This window comes from Haemorhous mexicanus, chromosome 27 (genome assembly GCF_027477595.1).
Source record: "Haemorhous mexicanus isolate bHaeMex1 chromosome 27, bHaeMex1.pri, whole genome shotgun sequence".
Taxonomy (NCBI): domain Eukaryota; kingdom Metazoa; phylum Chordata; class Aves; order Passeriformes; family Fringillidae; genus Haemorhous; species Haemorhous mexicanus.
Window position 1 is genome coordinate 2979109 of NC_082367.1, and position 19695 is coordinate 2998803.

A 19695-nucleotide genomic window follows, 5' to 3' on the forward strand; every position below is an offset into this window, starting at 1 on the left:
TGAGCATCCTGCTTTGTCCCATTGGGAAGAAGCATTCCAACCCTGAAAGGCAGCGTTTGCCTTTTCACCCTCCCTCTCCCAGCACTGGCCCAACTTGGCTGCTTAGGTGTGGTGAGGTGTGGGTGGGAGTTGAAACCCAGAGCTGGGGATTCTCCCATCGCAGCCCTCCCTCCATCCCCGTGCTGCAGCTCGGCGCTCTCGGGTTCTCTGCCCGGGGCAGAGCAGGGGTCCTGCACAGCGCGGGGTCCGTGCCGAGCTCCCAAGCGGCCAGGGAAGACCCCGCCTTGGGGACACACGGGCGCTGGGGCTGTGCCTCCTCCTCAGGAGCGCACGGGGTGTGGGGAGGTACAGACTGAGCCCGTCTCGCTTTATTCTGAAGTGTAAATTTATTGCGATAAGGCACGAGCGCGGCGACAGCGAGCGAGCTCCAAGGCCACGGCGGGGCAGCCCGGGGGGGTGCGGCCGTCACCGCTCCCTGCGCGCCCCCAGCACCGCCCGGGCGTTCCCGGAGCCCCAAACCCCTCGGTCCCTTCGGCGGGGCCGATCCTCGGTCCCTTCGGGGCTCCTCAGGGCCCCGCGCCGCCCGCCGGGCCGGGGCTCAGCGCCGCCCGCAGCGCGGCCATCTCCGCCCGCAGCTCCTCGCAGGCGGCGATGCGGGACCGCAGCTGCCGCTGCCGGAGCTCCAGCAGCTCCCGCAGCCTCCGCAGGCCGTCCGGAACCTGCGGGGAGGCGGCGGGGACAGCGGTCACCGCCGGAGCCCCTGGACCCTCCCGTTCCCCCCGTGTCCTCTCGTCCTCTCCCCTGACCCTCCGATCCCCCTGGCCACTCCCGTTCCTTCCTTTCCCCCTTGTCCCGCCGTCCCCTCTCCGGACCCCCGGAGCCCCTGGCCTCTCCCGTTCCCTGTTTCCCCCGTTCCCGCCGTGACCCCCCGATCTCCCCGTCCGATCCCGTTCCCTCCGTTCCTCCCTGATCCCGCGATTCCCCCGACCGCTCCCGTTCCCTTCCTGACCCCCCGATGCCCCTGGCCGCTCCCGTTCCCCCCGTGTCCCCCGTCCCCTCCGCACCCTCCGCTCTCCCGCCGGCTCCGTCCTCCCCGTGCGCGGCTCCCGCGCGCCCCCGGTCGCCATGGGAACGGCGCTGGCGGCCCCGCCCCGCCCCGCCTGTGCCGTCACTGCCGCGCGCCGGAAGTGCCGCCGCATGGCGCGGGCGGCGCGGCTGCTGGCGCTGGCGGCGGAGCGAGCGGCGGGGCCGGGGCTGGGCCCTGGGCCGGGCTGTGCCCGCCTGGTGCTGCTGCCGCCCGCCCGCGGGGCCCGGCCCGGCCCTCAGAGTGCGTGCGGGGGACCAGCGGAGGGCGGAGGCTGGGCCGGCGGCGGGAGCGCCCCAGTCGAGCTGGGTTGGGCCGCACCGGAGGATGGAGGCCGCGGCCGGTGGCGGCGGGAGCGGGGCCGCCCCACTGACTGGAGCGAGGCGGTGGCGGCCGCGGCCGGTGCCCTGCAGGCGGGCGGGCTGGTGGCCGTGCCCACGGACACGGTGTACGGCGTGGCCTGCCTGGCGCAGGACTCGGCCGCCGTGCGCAGCATCTACAGCCTGAAGGGACGGAACGGCGCCAAGCCGCTCGCCATCTGCCTCGGCGACGTGGAGCGGCTCTACAGGTGCGCGGAGATCCCTGCGGGCCCGGAGCCCCGGGAACGGAAGGGATGGGAGGCCGTGCCAGAGCTGCCCCAGCCGCCCGGGCTCTGTGTGCCCGCCCTGATCCGCTGTCTGTGGCCCTGCAGGTACTGCCGCGTCAATGTTCCAGATGAGCTGCTGCGGGACCTGCTCCCGGGACCAGTGACCCTGGTGTTAGAGCGTTCAGAAGAGCTGAATAAGGACCTGAATCCGTTCACATCGGTAGGTCATGGCTGCAGGATTGGGGGCAGAGGCTAGGTTTGTGCTGCTGCTGTAACTTTTGTCCTTAGCTGTAGGGGGATAGAATATAAGAAAATAAAGATAGTGTAGAAAGTAATCTTACTCCTAAGGAGTTGTAGCTGGGCCAATTATCAGAGATTAGGAACAGGCCTGACTTTAGCAGGCTCAGCTGTAAGCAATGAGAAGAAGAGTGCTATAAAAGAGTGGTTGGCTGGTGGAGAATGGAGCTGGGGTCAGTTGGCTGCTTTGTGAAGGAGGAAGAGTCAGTGCTCTGAGGAGCTGCCCACGAGAAACACCAAGAAGGTGTGAAACTTTTGCAGTAAGGAGACAGCAGCATGGAGCCCCTGCAGTAAGATGACAACAGTTAGCTGTCCCAGAAGTGGTCCCTGTGTTGTCCTGCTCCCTGGGACTGACCTGGACATGGCACAAACCAGCGTTAGAGCCTCACTTAAGTCTTGTGTTACCACAGGTCCAGTAGATCTGCCAGTTCTCTAGAGTTTCAGCTTTAAGCCAAGAGAGCTCCAGGCCATTTCAGCCAGTTTGTGTGTGTAACTCTCCCTGTCCCTCCCTGCAGCTGGTTGGTGTCCGCATTCCAGACCACCCCTTCCTGAGAGACCTGGCCCGAGCCTGCCCGGGCCCGCTGGCCCTGACGAGCGCCAACATCAGCTCCCAGGGCAGCACCCTGACCGTGCTGGTGAGGCTCCTTCCCCCCTCTGCCATCTCCCTGGGTCTGGCAGAGCCCCAGGCTCTCTCAGCTGAGCTTTGGCAATAAACCAAGGGTTGCTCTGCTGCTGTGGTTTTATTTTATTTAAATGGTACAAGCTGCTGTCAGGACTGTTACCCACGGCTCTCTTGCAGGAATTCCAGGACTTGTGGCCTCAGCTGTCCTTGGTCATTGATGGAGGCCCCATAGGAGACATCCAGAGCCCAGAGTGTCGCTTGGGCTCAACTGTGGTTGACTTGTCTGTGTCAGGGAAATTCTCCATCATCCGGCCTGGCTGGTGAGTGTAGCTGGGGCTGTTCCTTTGCTTTAAACAAAACAAAGCTTTTGGATGGGTGGGGCATGCATTGCCTTGCTTTGTTTGCTTTGCCTTGCTTCACTTCCCACAGCAGTTCCACCTTCCTATTAATATTAACCTAATTATGAGCACAGAGAAATCCTCAGGAGCTCTCAAATTCCCCTTTCTCACAGCTTCTGTGTGAAGCTGTGGTTCCTGCACTTCGTGCTCTCCTTGGCTCTAAGTGCAATCCTTGCTGGTTGCTCTTCCCCAGAAAATGCAGTTTGAGTGCTCCAAACCCTTTGTTCTCATGGCTCTGTTTCTCCCTGCAGTGCACTGACGCCCACAGTTGAAATCCTAAAGAAGAAGTATGGCTTGGTACCAGAACCTTCCTAACCCTTGGGACTGGGAGCTGCTGGAGCTGGGCACTGTGTGCCTGTGCACTCAGGAGTGGGTGATCATGGCCTTGTTTAATAAGGTCGATGGGTTATGTCAAGGTAAATTAAATAAATGTTAAAAAAGAAAGACTGGATAACCCTTTTGGACCTTTTTGTGCTGCTGTACTGTTCCCAGATGTCTGTTCTGTTATCCTGTTCGGGCTTTGTGAATCCAGTGAAGTTAAACTGTTGTCAGGGTGGTGTGGGGAAGGCCCTGTGTGCCCCAGAGCTCATCCTGTGCCATCTGCACTGGAAGGAAAGCAGGCATGGAGGGGTTTGGAGCTCTGAGGGTGTTCTCTGTTCTAAATCTGCTCAAAACCTCATACTGAGATTAAACTGTCAGTGCTTCTGAAAATTCAGTGTTCAGATACCCCAGGCTAGAGCTGCTCGGAACAACCTGCTTCCTCTTCATGCAGAGAGTGAAATAAGCTCTTGGTGTGATGATCTTCCTTTGTTTGAATGTAGGATTCTCTCTTGGTTTTTCTCTGAAATGCTGCTAAGCTGAAGTAAACAGGGAATGGATGAAAGTGTCCACTGGTGTTGATCATTGATTGACAAGTGAAGTCACTGGGAAGTGAGGAGGGGGTGCTGTGGGGTGTGGGGCCAGGATCCTGTCCCTGGGGGAACAGCTCTGCCCCTGGGACACGTGTGGAGTGCCCTGCCTGCACCCAGCCCTTGCACAGCCTGCACTGGGATGGCTTTTCCCAGGGTCCTGAGGGCCGTGGAGGAGTTTTCTGTTGTTGCTGCTCACAAGCAGCTGTCTCAGGCACTGCTGATGGATTGCACTGCACACACAGCTGACCCCAGAGTCAGCCCTGCCTGCCTGCAGCTTCTGCTGTAAATTCCCAAAGCCCCAGGCTGGGGAGTTACTGTCATTTGCACAGTGGGTCTGTGGTCTCTGCTCTTACCTTGCCTTACCCAGGCAGGTATCCTGGGGGATGGAGGGGCTGAGGGAAATCAGAGGGAAATCCTTCCTTTAGCCTGCCCAGGAGCCCTTGTCCTGCCTGCCTGTCCCAGTGCTGGTGGGAGCTGCTCTGAGCAGAGGGTCTGGTGTAGTGGGGGGGGGGCAGAGTGGGGCCCTGGGGGTGCCCCTGTGGGCCCTGGGGGTCAGTGGGTTTGGGCAGGTGACTCCTCATCCCCCAGCTCACACCAGAGCCAGAGCTGCTGCCCTGGTGCCCCCAGGGGTGCCTGCAGGGGTGTCAGGGCTGTTTGGGGGCTGACAGTGAGCCATTTCCCTGCTGGATTTGCACAGTGGGCAACCCCTGCCTCTTTCCTCAGCTCATCAGCTATTCAATGATCCTTGCTGGGCTCATCCATCACTCTCACCTGCCATCCACTTTCCAAAGGTTTGCTGTTCTCCCAGGGATGCATTTCCCTGCTCAGACCAGCTGCTCTTGCACCATGGATAGCTGGGTGCAGCTGTGCCCTGCCCTCTGTGCTGGCAGGGGCACCTGGCTCTGCCCTGCACCAGGGGAGCCATGGTCACCATGCAGCTCAGGGGCCTCCAGGAGCTGCTTCCCTGGCTCGGGGGGCTCTGCTGCAGCAGCTCCTCCTCCTCCATCCCATGGGGACCCTGACCATGCAGGAGGAGCTGAGCCAGGAAGGGCTCCTGTCCCACACAGAGTGGGGAGTGGTGCTCCCCAGGTGAGGCACAGCCCTAAGGAAGAGCTGCCCTGCCTGAGTGGGACTGGCTCTGGTGGCTGCTCTGGGGTGCCCAGGGCCTCATCCTGGCCACAACCTGCAGTGGCATTTGTGAGCAGAGAACTGGGGAAACGTGTCACCATCTCAGCTGGTGCCTCTGCTCCTGTCCCTGCTGCCAGTGCTCAGTGTCCCTGCAAGGGACAGCTTTATCTGTACCAGCAGCACAAGAGGGTGAGCCATGCCTCAGGCAGGGGTGAAAGTGCTGTCATTGCCTTGCAGAAACTTTATTTTTTTATATATTTTATATTCCTTTGCAGAAGCTTTATTTGTACCAGCAGCAGCAAGAGGATGAGCCATGCATCAGGCAGGGTGAAAGGGCCAGGGCTGTCGTTGCCTTGCAGAAACTGCAGGCACTATAAATTCCCTCTTTCCCCTGGCTGGCTGTGGGGCACTGTGCTGTCAGCTTGGCACCAGCTGAGGTGACAAGGCTGTGTGCCAGGGTCAGGGCACTGTCAGCACCTCTGGAGTGTGCCAGCACAGAGCAAACCCAGGATTTGTTGCTTGTTCAGGTATCCTTGGTACTTCCCAAATGGGGACTCTGCTGCTACATCGAGTGACTGTGGTGTGCTGGGAGCAGGGGACATGGTTCTGGGACCTGCAGTGTCACCAGGACACAGTGACCTGTCTGGGGACATGGTGAAAATACTCGCCCAGCCCAGCTGGGACAGGGGGATCAGACACAGCTGGGCTGGAGTGAGGAGGTACCTCTGGAAATATGCTAGGCAGGACTGAAACACCTTCATAAACCTTCACAGACCAGGGTGACCCTTGTGCTTGCAGCCCTTGTGGAAATCACATTGTTGTGAGCACTCAGAGCAGGGGATCCATGGTTTGCATTTTAATTAGCAAACAGAAATGCATCTGAAGGACTTCACTAGCAGAGCCAGCTCAAACTCGTGCAGCAAACGAGCAGCTCCAGGCCAGGCTGCCTGGGCCAGGGCTGGTGTTGGAGGTGGAGCTGCTGCCCCTTTCCAGCCCTGCTGGAGCTGGTGGGAATGCTTGCTGGCAGCTTAGTTTTGGAGAAATCCAGCAAAGTTGGCCAATTTCTAGCTTGACACTGTGTAGTCTGCCAGGGCAAGTGGCCACAGACAGAGGCAATTTTCCATGGGAAATAGAAGTCATTTCCCCAGGGTCTGGGGATCAGATTAAAGGTGCCCTTTGGGGCTGTAAGGACTTGCAGGGTCCTAGTTGCTGGCAGCTTTAGTTTTGGAGAAATCCAGCAAATGTCTGAGGCATCCAAGAGCCCTAAGCAGGGTTTTCCTCCATCACTGCAAACACAGATCTGTGATGCTGCTGCTACTGCCCTCCTTCTGCTTCCCAACACAATGAAAACCAGACTCATGCTAATTAAGCTGGAAACACAAAATTGCAATTTGCAGCTGATTAAGTCTTTCAAACAATATTTATGTTAATCTTCTTCTGGTTTGTTTTCTTGTAATGCCTTGACTAGGAAATAGTCCACTGCCTGGGGAGATGCTTCCAGATGAAGCCCAGCCTACCCTGCTTGTTTAAGGAATTAATTAATTAATTATTAATACTGATTTAAGGAATTAGTCTGTAGAAATGTGGATAATATAGGCAGAAAGGACCTTGAGGTCATCTGGAGAGTCTGTTTCCTCAGACAGCATTCCCTCTTCCAGGTCATCCCAGGTAGATTTGTCAGGTTTGCTCTCAGCTCCCTTTTCTGGAGGATGTTCTGCCTGGCTGCTCTTCTTCCTATTTTCCAGTTCCTTAAAAAAATATTTATTTTTGCTGGAATTCTTCAGGGGATTAAAGCTAACATGGTCTGTGTTCTTCCACCCCTTCTCCATTTTCCCCTATTTCAGAACAGCTGTGGTTCACACACCCTGGGGGTGGCTGCAGGGAGTCCCTGGGGAGGGGGCTCTGCAGAGCAGGAGGGAAATGCTGGGGTGCCAGGGGATGTCACCACTGCAGGGGCCATGAGCAGTCCCTGCATGCAGGGAGGAGAAGTCCAGAGGTCAAGGGCTTTTCACTGTGGAATTGTTAAATTAACTATTAATTTAATTTTGATTAAATTAGAACTTTTTTTTTTCCTTACCAGCAAATTATTCTCTGCATAATTAATGCTGGCTGAGGCTGCTGATTCACTTGCTGCTGTGGGACAGAGCATTCCACTGCAGTCCAAGATGTGCTGGGCTCCAGGGGCAGTCCTGTAGGAAAGCCATGGGGAGCACTTTGGTCCTCAGGATGGGGAAAGCACTGGATCAGATCCCCCTGGTAATTAAACCATTCATTTTTATTGATGAGCCCACTCTCCCTGGGGTCTGGGGTGATGCTCCCCATTATCTCTGCTCACAGGGGCTGGGGGTGGCCTGGCTGCAGCTCTGTCAGGTGCAAGTTGTCATCAGCCACAGCTTGATTGGATGAGATTTTGAGATTTCTGGGCAATGAGGAGCTCCCAAGCTTGTGGCAATTACCTGCTCAATGTGGGCAGAGGGGAATTTCCAGGTTTTCCTCCTTGCTGTGTGGTTGTGCCCTCTGAACACCCTTCAAATGCTGACAGGCTTCCCCAGGCGTGCAGAGAGCCCTTCCCTGCCTCCAGGTGTCAGAAAGCAAAAGAAATGGTGAGTTCACAGAGATTTGGGGTTTTAATCATGAAACATTATCTGTCCCCTGCAGGGAGCAGGACAGTTGGTTTCATTATTCTGAGCATGTTTGGCCAAAATCCTCTGCTGGTTCCCAGACATCCATTCTCCTCTGCAGCTGTGGGGAGATGAGAGGTGGGACAGGGATGGAGGGATGGATGGGTGGAGGGATGGATGGATGGATGGATGGATGGATGGATGGATGGATGGATGGATGGATGGATGGATGGATGGATGGATGGAGGTGGGACAGGGATGGATGGATGGATGGATGGATGGATGGATGGATGGATGGATGGATGGATGGATGGAGGGATGGAGGTGGGGCAGGGATGGATGGAGGGATGGAGGGATGGAGGGATGGATGGATGGATGGATGGATGGATGGATGGATGGATGGATGGATGGATGGATGGAGGGATGGAGGTGGGACAGGGATGGATGGAGGGATGGAGGGATGGAGGGATGGATGGATGGATGGATGGATGGATGGATGGATGGATGGATGGATGGAGGGATGGAGGTGGGGCAGGGATGGATGGATGGATGGATGGATGGATGGATGGATGGATGGATGGATGGAGGTGGGGCAGGGATGGATGGAGGTGGGGCAGGGATTGCTGGCAGGGCAGGAACCACCCCACCTGCCTGACGTGGGAGCCCCAGGGCTGGCAGAAGGGGTGGCCAGTGGCTCTGTGGTGCCTGGCTGAGGACGGCTGGGATTGCAATAAAACTAAATTCAGCATCCAGGATGGTCCTGAGAGACACCACCAAGGTGCTGCTGGTGTTGGGAACAGGTTGGTCCTGCAGCCAGCTGGGAATGCTGCTGAGATGAGTGCAGAGACCCTGTTTGCTCTCCTTGGGCCCTCTGTGGTTAACACTTTGCAAATATCTTCCTGGCAATGACTCCAATTAGGCCAGGACATCTCTCTGTAATCTGGATCCCTGTTGTGCTGTCAGACTCAATTCAAATTTAATTTGCTAAAGGTGTATATCAGGCAGCTTTTTTCCTTAAAACAAAACAGAGGGGAAGATATCATTGATGGAAAAAATAATACAAGTTCATATTCCTCTTAACTTAAGGAAGGAAAAGAGATGCCAGAAAATAGGGCTAAATTTACATTTTAATGGGAAAGGTTCTGACTGCCTGCTCTGAGAAAGACAAATTGCTTTCTGGATGGGACCCTCGCTTTGTTCTGAAGTGCAGGGAATTAAATCCAGCAGCCCCTGATGAGATGAAAGGGACACCTGGAGCCACAATCCCCACTGCCAGCCAGTGGCAAGGACAAGCCAGGTGCTGCTGGTGAGGCCAGGCTGCTGTCCCAGTGGGGCACAGGGACACAGGGACAAGGCTCCTGGCCCAGCAGCTGGAGGTGCCATCCAGGGAGCAGAGGCTTTGCTGCGTGTTTCAAACCCTGGGTGACCACGGCCCTGCCCCTGCTGGTGTCCCCCAGCCCATTTTGGGGGGCTGACAGAGGCAGGGCTGGCTCAGAGGGGTCTGAGTAGCAGAACTGCTCTGGCACAAGTGCCACTTCAGCCATTCCCCCTGGCAGCTGCAGTGGGAGCTCCCAAGAGCCCGTGTGATGCATTGTTCACAGGGGTCCCAGGATGAGGGAAGAGATGAGAATCTTGACTCCCTGTTCAGAAGGCTGATTTATTATTTTATGATATCTATTATATTAAAACTATACTAAAAGAACAGAAGGAAGGATTTCAGCAGAAGGCTGGCTAAAGATAGAAAAGGAATGAATGACAAAGGTTTGTCTGTGACTGAGACAGTCTGGACAGCTGGGCTGGGATTGGCCAGTAATGAGAAACAACCAGGTGAGACCAATCCCAGATCCACCTGCTGCATTCCACAGCAGCAGAGAATCATTGTTTGCAGTTTGTTCTTGAGGCCTCTCAGCTTCTCAGGAGGAAAAAATCCCAAGGAAAGGATTTTCCATAGAACCATGTTGGTGACACCCGTGCCCAAGGCAGCTGTGCCCTCTGGGCTGTCCCTGCTCCTCCTCAGAGCAGCTCAAGCCTGCAGACAGCTCCAGCAGTCTCTCTGTGGTGTTTCAGACTCCATGAAGCGAAAAGCTGTGCCCAGGAGAAGCTGCTGTTAATTTCTTTGTGTCTTAAAGGGTTTTTGGAGATGAAAGCACGGCACAGTGCTGTGCAGTCTTATCTCTGGCAGGGCCTGTCACCTGCAGACGTTTCTGGCACATTCACCAGCACGGCAGAGACTGGTCCCTGCTGGGACTGAGCTCCTGGAGTGTGTCCCCACCCCATATGGTGCTTTTCCAGTTGTCAGAGCAGTTGTATGCAGTGGATGGGATGTAAATTCAGTGTCATATGGCAAAGGCATCACTCAGACAAGGAGACAAGATGCTTATTGGGGATGCTTCCACTCCAATAAAATAAGCAAAATCATCCCTGTTAGAGGTTCAGTCAGAGCAGATGTGCTGGCACCCACAAGGCTGATTCCCTGGGGGAAACAGTATCACTGTCTGGAAAGCAAGGCAGTGATAAATCATAGGTGACATTCAGTAATTTGTCACTGCCTCCTGCAAACCACTGCTGCTCCTCTGGGCCACTCCCGGGCATCTGCCTGGGGTTACAGTGATTCTGATCTTTGCTACCACAATGGGTTTGTCAGGGCTTAGATAATGACAAAAGGCCCTGGATGCAGGAGAGCATGGACAAGGAGCTGCCAGAGCAGAGCAGAGCATGGGCCAGTGGCAGGCACAGCTGCTGTAGGTCTGCAGGGCTGAGCAGGATTGCAGGCAGGGAGCCCCCGATGTAGGGAATAATTGGCAAATGTAGTGGCATCCCCTACATTCCCCAATGTAATAATAATATTATGAATGTAATAATAATATTATTCCCTACATATTGGCAATAATATAGGGAATTATTTGAATTATATTCCAATAATTGGAATAATGCACAATTGGAGCAAATAATCACTCAGAATTGATTCAGAATGCTGGACAATTGCTTTATTCAAATATATTATATTTTTTCATATACATGCTTTATATATTTTATATATGCTTTATTAAACTATATTATATTTTTTCATATACATGCTATATATATTTTTATATATGCTTTATTAAAGTATATTATATTTAATAATCACTTTATTAAAACTATACTATATTAAAGATACTATACCATACAAAAGGTACTAAAAATACTAAAGAAAAACCTGTGACTGTCTGAGACAGCCAGGACACAGCTTTGACCCAACTGGCCAAGGAAACAAACAATCCTCAGCAGAATCTAATTGACAAATCCCTTCAGGTAAACAATCTCCATAACACATTCCACGTGTGCAAAAACAACAGGAGCAGCAAGTGGAGATAAGAATTGTTTTCTTTTTCTTCTCTGAGGCTTTTCACTGGGATTCCCAGAAAATATCCTTGGGAAGTTGTTGGGAAAATATCCTTGGAAGAGAGCCTGCCTGCTCTCAGTGAAGAGAGCTGTGGCTGCATGTGCCCACTGACAGGCTGGAGGGACCAGAGCATTTCAGGATCATTGTTTGTCCATTTGTTGCTTCCTTTTGGCTTTGCAGAGAAAGTTTTGCATTCAGTGCCTGATTTTAGGACCTTTGCTCACTCCCTGGGACAGGCTGGTATTTTGGTTAAAGCATTGCAGAGGGCTGCAGAGTGATAGAATGTGCAATGTTATCTGCAAGAAGCAATTGTACTTCCTGACATGAATTAATTAACACCTTACACTTAAACCAAGCAGCTAATTACAGACCTTTTAGCTTAACAGAGTGAGGGAAGGGATAATATAAATGGTAATTCTTGAGTGAAGCAGGATGTAGTGTGCACCCAGGGCTCACCTGGGACATCTCAGTCAATACTCAATGACTTCCTCACCCTGTCCCACCCGTTGTCCACTGTGGCTGTGCTGGGATCACCTTTGCTGGTGATTCTTTAGGTGGCCCCAGACCAGTCCTTCATGACACCTGCTGGTGGTGGGATGCTCTGAGAGCTCTTGTGTGGCAATTTTGGGGGATGGAGCAGCAGTTCAGAGCCCGTGGGGACACAAAGGGGGTGCCAAGGTGGGGAGGGTGTCCCTCAGGAAGGGGCTGTGATGCTGGCACTGGAGCCATCCCAGACCTGCTGGGCTCTTTGCCAGCACCAGGCCTGTGCTATTATGGGCAGATTACCTGCAGAATGCTTTTTTAATCTTGAGAGAAATAACTTGATTAGTAATTATTGGTGCAGAACACTTGGGGAGTCTCTGCAGAGGGTGAGGACAGGCTGCTTCACTGGAGCTGCCTGTCACTTTTGTCACCTAATTATAAGACTGTTCCGTGCCAAGACTCTGGACAGACAGAGGAAAAAAAATCCTCCGTGTAATTGTATTGGTCATATTTTATAGCCACTAATTACTTGCTTTGCAATTAGCATTTCTCTGGCTGGCTGGCTGGGGAGCTGTCACAGCCCTGGCTCAGGACACACAGCTCAGTGCCTCCCTGGCACAGCTTCCTGGGGCTGGCAGGGAAAGGCATCAGGCCCTGGGTGGTCACTGTGCAGCCCCAGAGCACAGGAGGAGTGAGGGGGGCTGGCCATCCCTGGGGGCAGGTGAGGGATGTGGTGGTGTCCAAATCTGGGACAAGATGCTGGCTCTGGGTTTGATGGCTCCACCTGAGCTCAGCGTGATAATGAATCAAAATCCTCATGTGAACTTTAGTTGCATCCATAAATTCTTCATTTATCATTATTAAAGATACGTCAGCATTCCAACTCTGGTTTATAGCTGGAAATTTACATGGTATCATTGTCTCTGATGCAGTAAATATTCTTGTGCAAAGCCCATCAGGCAGTTTTCTACTTATTAGGAATTAATGGCTCACAAACCAGAGCCAGAACAGGCTGCTGGTGTGAATGAAGGGAAGGCTTTGCCTATTGGGGTTCCCCTCCTGAGGAATTCTGAAGGGACCCCAAGAGCAGGAGATTGGGTCAGCCCACCCTCTGAGCTGCACCTCCAGGTGCTCTCCTCTTACATCTCACAGTACTTATGTTAAACCTCTGCTTCTCCCTGCACTGGCAAATCTTCAAAATCCTTCACCTCCAGGAAAGACCATCTGCTGCTGCAGCAGCATGGAAACAGCTTTCAGCAAGCAAAAACTTCAGTTTATCCTTTTAATTCAGCCCAATGCCTAAAGTTCAGCAATTTTTTGGGCCTTTTGCAAGGTTTTTCTCTAGGTCTCTCTATGGCTGGTGTTTGTTTGGGAAGTTTTAGGGATTTTGCATTTGTAGAAGTGTCTCAGAGTTGTTCTGATATAGTGAGAGAGCTTGTCTGGTCTGAGCCCATCCTGGGCTGATGGGCTGTGCTGACACTTTTCCATAAACACATCAAGTCCTAAACTAAAACTCTTCTAACAACTAAGTTAGATGCAATCAAAGATGAATCAGCAGTTCAATGCATTTGTGGTTGCTCCAGGTGGCCTGGGGATGATGCAGGAGCTGCAGCCTGGCTTGTGCTCCTGGGGCTCAGAGCAGGAATGGCCTGGAGAGGGGTTGTACTGAATTATTTGTCCATTTGTTGCTTCCTTTTGGCTTTGCAGAGGAAGTGTTGCATTCAGTGCCTGATTTTAGGACCTTTGCTCACTCCCTGGGACAGGCTGGTATTTTGGTTAAAGCATTGCAGAGGGCTGCAGAGTGATAGAATGTGCAACGTTATCTTCAAGAAGCAATTGTACTTCCTGACATGGATTAATTAACACCTTACACTTAAACCAAGTAGCTAATTACAGACCTTTTAGCTTAACAGAGTGAGGGAAGGGATAATATAAATGGTAATTCTTGAGTGCAGCAGGATGTAGTGTGCACCCAGGGCTCACCTGGGACATCTCAGTCAATACTCAATGACTTCACTGCTCTCTGAAGGCTCGTGCTTCCCTGCAGTGACATCCTCAGAGCTGGGATGTGCCCGTGGTCCAGCCCAGTGCCAGGGCCAGAGAACAGTCTCCTGTTGTGGGTGTACCAGCTGTGGGTTTCTCTGGCTCTGGATTGAAGGCACTTGAGGCAGCAGTTCATGTTGGGACTCAGGTGTTTATTATTTCTTATCACTAAAACAGTCTCACTGCTGTGAGTTTGGCAGCTTTTCATTAAAAGGCACAAAATGGGCAACAATCTCTGGTTACAAGGGCTTTTAAGACTAAACTATCCAATTAAAAACTGACACCTGGATTATTTCCCTTTTAACCCAATAACTGATCCCACAGAGCCCCAATGGGGACTTTTCTGCCCAATTACAAAATGCCTCCCAAACCCATGGAGAAGGAGAAAGAAGAAGCATGAAGAAGCAGCCCAGGATGACACCCTGTGCCCTCCATCTTGCTTCCATCCACAGCAGACTAAAAATCCCCAAACCCTCAATTTCTCACCCAGTGACACACCTGCACTGCTCTCTATAATCTATTTCACACTTTTGTGGATTCCAGTCTATCTTGAAGTCTGGGAAACTTTCTCCATGAGTGAGGGTCAAAGTCAGTGCTGCCCTGGGGGTCAGGGCACCCCAGAGCAGAGAGAGAAACATTCCCAGTGCTCTGGGTTTGCACATCCTGAGGCTGCTGTGCCCTGGCAGCCAGCTCTCAGCCCGTGCCTGTCCTGCTCACCTTGGCCCAGCTCTGCTCTGTGCCATGTCCTGGTGGCCCAGCTCTGCCCTGTGCCATGCCCTGGTGGTCCAGCTCTGCCCTGTGCCATGTCCTGGTGGCCCAGCTCTGCCCTGTGCCATGTCCTGGTTGGTGGCCCAGCTCTGCCCTGTGCCATGCCCTGGTAGCCCAGCTCTGCCCCTGTACCATGTCCTGGTGGCCCAGCTCTGCCCTGTGCCATGCCCTGGTGGCCCAGCTCTGCCCCTGTACCATGTCCTGGTGGCCCAGCTCTGCTCTGTGCCATGCCCTGCTGGCCCAGCTCTGCCCTGTGCCATGTCCTGGTGGCCCAGCTCTGCCCTGTGCCATGCCCTGGTGGCCCAGCTCTGCCCCTGTACCATGTCCTGGTTGGTGGCCCAGCTCTGCCCTGTGCCATGTCCTGGTTGGTGGCCCAGCTCTGCCCTGTGCCATGCCCTGGTGGCCCAGCTCTGCCCTGTGCCATGTCCTGGTTAGTGGCCCAGCTCTGCCCTGTGCCATGCCCTGGTGGCCCAGCTCTGCTCTGTGCCATGTCCTGGTGGCCCAGCTCTGCCCCTGTGCCATGTCCTGGTGGCCCAGCTCTGCTCTGTGCCATGTCCTGGTTGGTGGCCCAGCTCTGCCCTGTGCCATGCCCTGGTGGCCCAGCTCTGCCCTGTGCCATGCCCTGGTGGCCCAGCTCTGCTCTGTGCCATGTCCTGGTTGGTGGCCCAGCTCTGCCCCTGTGCCATGTCCTGGTTGGTGGCCCAGCTCTGCCCTGTGCCATGTCCTGGTTGGTGGCCCAGCTCTGCCCCTGTGCCATGTCCTGGTAGCCCAGCTCTGCTCTGTGCCATGTCCTGGTTGGTGGCCCAGCTCTGCCCTGTGCCATGTCCTGGTAGCCCAGCTCTGCTCTGTGCCATGTCCTGGTTGGTGGCCCAGCTCTGCCCTGTGCCATGCCCTGGTGGCCCAGCTCTGCCCTGTGCCATGTCCTGGTTGGTGGCCCAGCTCTGCCCAGCTCCTTGCCGTGGTCTCTGCACAGCCCTGGGCTCCAGCTGTGGATCTTGCTGCCTCCCAGCCCAGCCCAGCAGAGCTCCTGGAGGTTTCTGTTCTGCAGGGAGGCAGAAGTGTTCCGTGGTGTGTGCTGCTGGCAGAGCCCCTGCCCTGTGCAGCTGTGCCCTGCTGAGACCCCTGCTCCCCCAGCACGCCTTGACTGAGCAGCATTCCTGGCACTGCACAGCCCTTACAGTAACAGAGGAGAAATTCATTTAGCGAGGCTGCAGGTCAGATTCTGAGAGTTAGCAGTGGTGAGGTCAGGAACAGAGGGTTACAGGAGGAAACAAAGCACAGAGCAGGCCCTAGAGCGAGTGCAGGGCACAGGCTGCCTCCTCAGCTCTGCCTGTGCTGCTGCAGGGCTCCATGTGGCCCATCAGTCATGCTTGTGGCCAGCAGCAACAGAGGCAATGCTCCTCCTGCCTTCCCATCAGATGGGAATGGATGGGAAACCACCCCAGACCAGCTGCCACGTTCCCTTCTGGGGATGTCTGGGCAAGCAAACCTTTCTGCAGGGTGGGGAGCTGCCAGCACTGCCCACAGCCATGCTGGCACTGCAGCAATGGCCTGAGAGCTGATGTGAGCTTCATGGCTGCATGTGGCTGTCCTGACTTGCTGGCTGGGGAACTGGAACTTGACACAAAGCCAGAACTGTCTGGCTGGAAAACTCTGGTGTCACCATCATATTTTCTGGAAAAATCCCTTTGCTCAGGATTTTTCTTCTGAGAAGCCTCATAGAAAAAAGAAAACAATTCTTATCTTGTTTGCTTCTCCTGTGTTTTGCTGCTTTGGAATGTGGTTGGAGATTGTTTATCCAACAGGTGATTGTTTCATTGGTTTCATGGGAATTGTTTTGCCTTAATGATCAATAGCTCTCCAGCTGTGTCAGACTCTGAGGAGAGGGTAATGAGCTTTTCTTTATTATCTTTTAGCCTTTTGTAAGTATCCTTTCTCTATTCTTTAGTATATTTTAGTTTAGTATTTTTTAATATAATATTGTAACAGAAAATAATAAATTAGCCTCTAAGAACATGGAGTCAGATTCATTCTTTCCTTCCAATGACAGGGAACCCTGAAAATACCACACTCTTGTTTGGGAAAGGTCACTGTGATGCTGCAGCACTCAAGCTGCTGGATTAAAACAGCTCCAAAACCCCAGCAGTAAATGGAAAGTGGGATAAGATGTCCCAGGTGATCCGGGCCAGCACTGAGAGAGGGAGGCAGGACCCAAACTGCACAGAGCAGGCAGAGGTGAGACAGGCTGCTGGCCAAACCCAGTGAGCTGAGCTGAGAGTGAGGAAGGGCTGGGTCAGGATGGCAGCTCAAGGGCCTTGGGGCTTGCTGTGGTGAGGGCTTGGTCCTGTCCCTGGCATGGCCATGGCTGGGAGGGGTGCTGGGAGGGATTGTGGCAGCAGAGCCCCTCAGCTGCTGAGGGACAGGTCCTGCTGGCTCCAGTCCTGCAGCAGGAGGTAGCACTGCCTCCTCCCCTTCAAAGGCAAAATGCTAACTTCTGTCTGAGCAAGACGAGTTGCAAATTGTCCATCAGCCCCTTTGTGTGTGTGCACCTCTGCTAAGGGTTTGAACAGGGATAAAAGCTCCTGTTAAGAAGAGAGGCTGCTTAAATACCTGAGTATGGTGCTGGCTGGCAGCTGCTCCAGGCCTGTGGTATCTCAAAGCTGGGGCTGCCACCGAGGGTCCCCAGCCACCTGCAAGGGAAGAGCTTCTTTAGAATTACTAACAGTGGCACCCTGTGTGCTCTTTGGTCCAAGCTGATGTTTGCTGAAGGATATTGGAAGAATTAGTAGAGCTATTTCTCTTTAATCCTGTCCCAAGTGACAGCAAAATCAAACTAAAAGGCAGGAGATGGTGTGCTGCTGTTTTAGGCAAGAGCCCAGTGGTGTTAACAAAGGGTTTTATCTTTATGGGGACTGTTTGATTTAGAGAATAAAATAACCCAAGGCAACAAAGCTGGATGAATTAAAAGCTTAACAGCATGAAAAGGTATTCTAGGCCCACAAACTCTTCAGGGAACTTGTCTGGGCTGTACCACTCCTCCTTGAGACCAGTGACACTGCCAGCCAGCACTGTCCTTCCCTCTGGGGCTGTCCAGTACTTGGCTGCTGGATTTACCCTTTCTAGGAAAGAGGTTTTAGGGGCAGGCAGATGGTGGATTTTGGCAGGGATGCAGCACTGTGTGGCTGCTGGGGGGTTCAAAGAGCCAGGATACCAATTCTCACTGCTTGTGGTTTGACTTTTATTTGATGAGTCAAGGGATATGAATAAATGGGCTGTGTTTGCAAGGGTGATGCTTCTGCATCTCTGACTGCCATGAACAAGGGCTTGTGGGGGGGGAATAGTGGGCAGGGATGTTTCTGAGAATCTTCTTCAGTCTTTGCTCTCCTTTCCTGGCAGTATCAGCAAGCACTCCAGCACTGCTGCTCTCTAATCTAATCAGAGCCAGGGAAACAGGATTTGTTTGACCACTTAGATACCCACCAGCAGAGTAAACACCAGACATGTTCTGTGAGAATGGCCAAAAGCCATTCCAGCCCCTTTCAGTGCAGAGATGAGATCTCTGGAACCTGCACCTCTCCCTGCTTTGGGCTGCTGCTCCAAATTCCACCACTGCTGGCCTTGAGCAAGACTCTGCAGGTGGGTTCATCAATACAGAGCAGGATCTGTACATGGGGAACTCAGACCAGGGGGTGTGCAGCCCCTTCCTTCTCATGAGCATTTTTGGGTGTCTTCCAAAGCGTTTTCCTTTATGACTCTTGATTAGAAGATAAAAGGCCATTTCTTCTTTTAATGGAGTCTCTGGTGTTAATGGCCTCCCTCCAATCAGATTAAGGTGTTTTGGCCCATTTTACTCTAATGGAGGATGATTGAGGAATATCTGCTTCACAGCTGGCTCCTTGCACTCTCACTGTGCTGAGCTGCTGCCACTGAGACACTGCTGGGAAATAAAAACCCAAAAAGGCTGGAGGAGTTCAGCCCTTCCCTTCACAGGGCCTCCAGCATTCCCTCATACCAACCCCTTGTGAGCTGTGGGCACATCCTGAGACCATCCCAAGAAGCACATGGAAAGTAGGGGAAGGCTGTGCTGGGGCTGTGCTCACCCCTCTGAGCTCCTGGGGCAGCTGGTGGTGCAGCCACTGCCCTGCCCTCATGCAGAGGGAGCTGTGCTGCCCTCCTGCCCTCCCTGCCCTCCTGGTCCTGCCCTCCCTCCCCTCCTGGTCCTGCCCTCCCCTCCTGGTCCTGCCCTCCTGGTCCTGCCCTCCCTGGTCCTGCCCTCCCCTCCTGGTCCTGCCCTCCTGCCTGGTCCTGCCCTCCTGGTCCTGCCCTCCTGCCTGGTCCTGCCCTCCCTGCCAGCCTCTGCCATGTGCCATGGACAAGGGCAAAGCAAAGCTCTGGAGTCTGCTGGATAATCAGAGCTATTAGATGCACTCGTGTGTGCAAGAGGCTGTGAAATGCAGATGGCTGGAGGACCCTGGGGAGCAGGAGAGAACTTGTGGGGACGTGCCCATGTCTCTGCTGAGGCCAGGAAGGAGCACTGGCTGTGGTTGCTGGCCTGGGGGTCCTGGGGGTCCCTGAGCCCATCTGACTTGCACAGAGCAACTCCCCAGGCTGTGGTTGGTCCCATTGTGTTAACAAGGCACCACTTCTGCATTTTAAGTGTGTGCTCCTTGATGTCGTCCTGCCTCTAAATGATCCTGGAAATGCATTGTCTACTTAACTACTTTTTAATTAAAAGTCAGGGATATTAGAAAAGAGAAATCAATTCTTGTCACAATTAAGACTTGGTTTGAACAATTGCAGCATGTTTCAGTGAGGGATCCTCTCTGGGCTTATTGATCTGTATTGTCATAATGTCTAGGTTATTGCCATGGCTCAGACAGACTTAAATGAATATTTCAGCTGAATTATGTATGTTATCTGGCAGGCAGAGGAGGCTGCCTGCTGCCACTCAGAGTCTGCAGGGCTCCCCTGGCCCCCACTCCTGCTGACTGAGGCCTGGGCTGGGATGAGCACCTTGTCTCCTACAGTGTCAGGCTCCTCTGTCAGCCTGGTGATTGTGCCCAGGGCCTGGTGACTGGCTGGGCAAGTCAGGTAATCTCGGGGTTTGCAGCCCCAGGAAATTCTCAAAGCTTGGAGGCAGCCACAGGGCAGCCAGTGGCACCAGCTGAGCAGGAGCTGCACCTGCAATGCTGCATCTCCCTGCTAACAGGAGCTGCAGGAGAGCACAGGGGCTGAGCCTTCCCCACAGCTGGCTCTGGCTCCCCCAGCCATGGAAGTCTCTGTCTTCCCCTCCTTCTCCCTTTCCCTCCCCACCTCTCTCCCTGCAGAGAGGGGCTGGTGGGAGGTCTCCAGCACTCTCCACTGTGAAT

At 53.8% G+C, this 19695-nt stretch overlaps 1 protein-coding gene and 1 long non-coding RNA gene across 2 annotated transcripts; one reads left to right on the forward strand and one right to left on the reverse strand.

The window, feature by feature from the left end:
• Positions 1 to 367: 367 nt before the first annotated feature.
• Positions 368 to 1140, reverse strand: LOC132338874 (uncharacterized). The gene is made up of 2 exons (XR_009489555.1): positions 1065 to 1140; positions 368 to 719 (listed from the first exon to the last, which is right to left on the reverse strand). It is a non-coding gene; the product is annotated as an uncharacterized LOC132338874 (long non-coding RNA).
• A 57-nt stretch (positions 1141 to 1197) lies between these two features.
• On the forward strand, positions 1198 to 3441 carry YRDC (yrdC N6-threonylcarbamoyltransferase domain containing). The gene is made up of 5 exons (XM_059868790.1): positions 1198 to 1652; positions 1776 to 1890; positions 2483 to 2602; positions 2767 to 2909; positions 3239 to 3441. Exons 1-5 carry the CDS (start codon positions 1198 to 1200, stop codon positions 3300 to 3302), a joined length of 897 nt encoding a protein of 298 aa, XP_059724773.1. The 3' UTR covers positions 3303 to 3441.
• The last annotated feature ends 16254 nt before the right edge of the window (positions 3442 to 19695 follow it).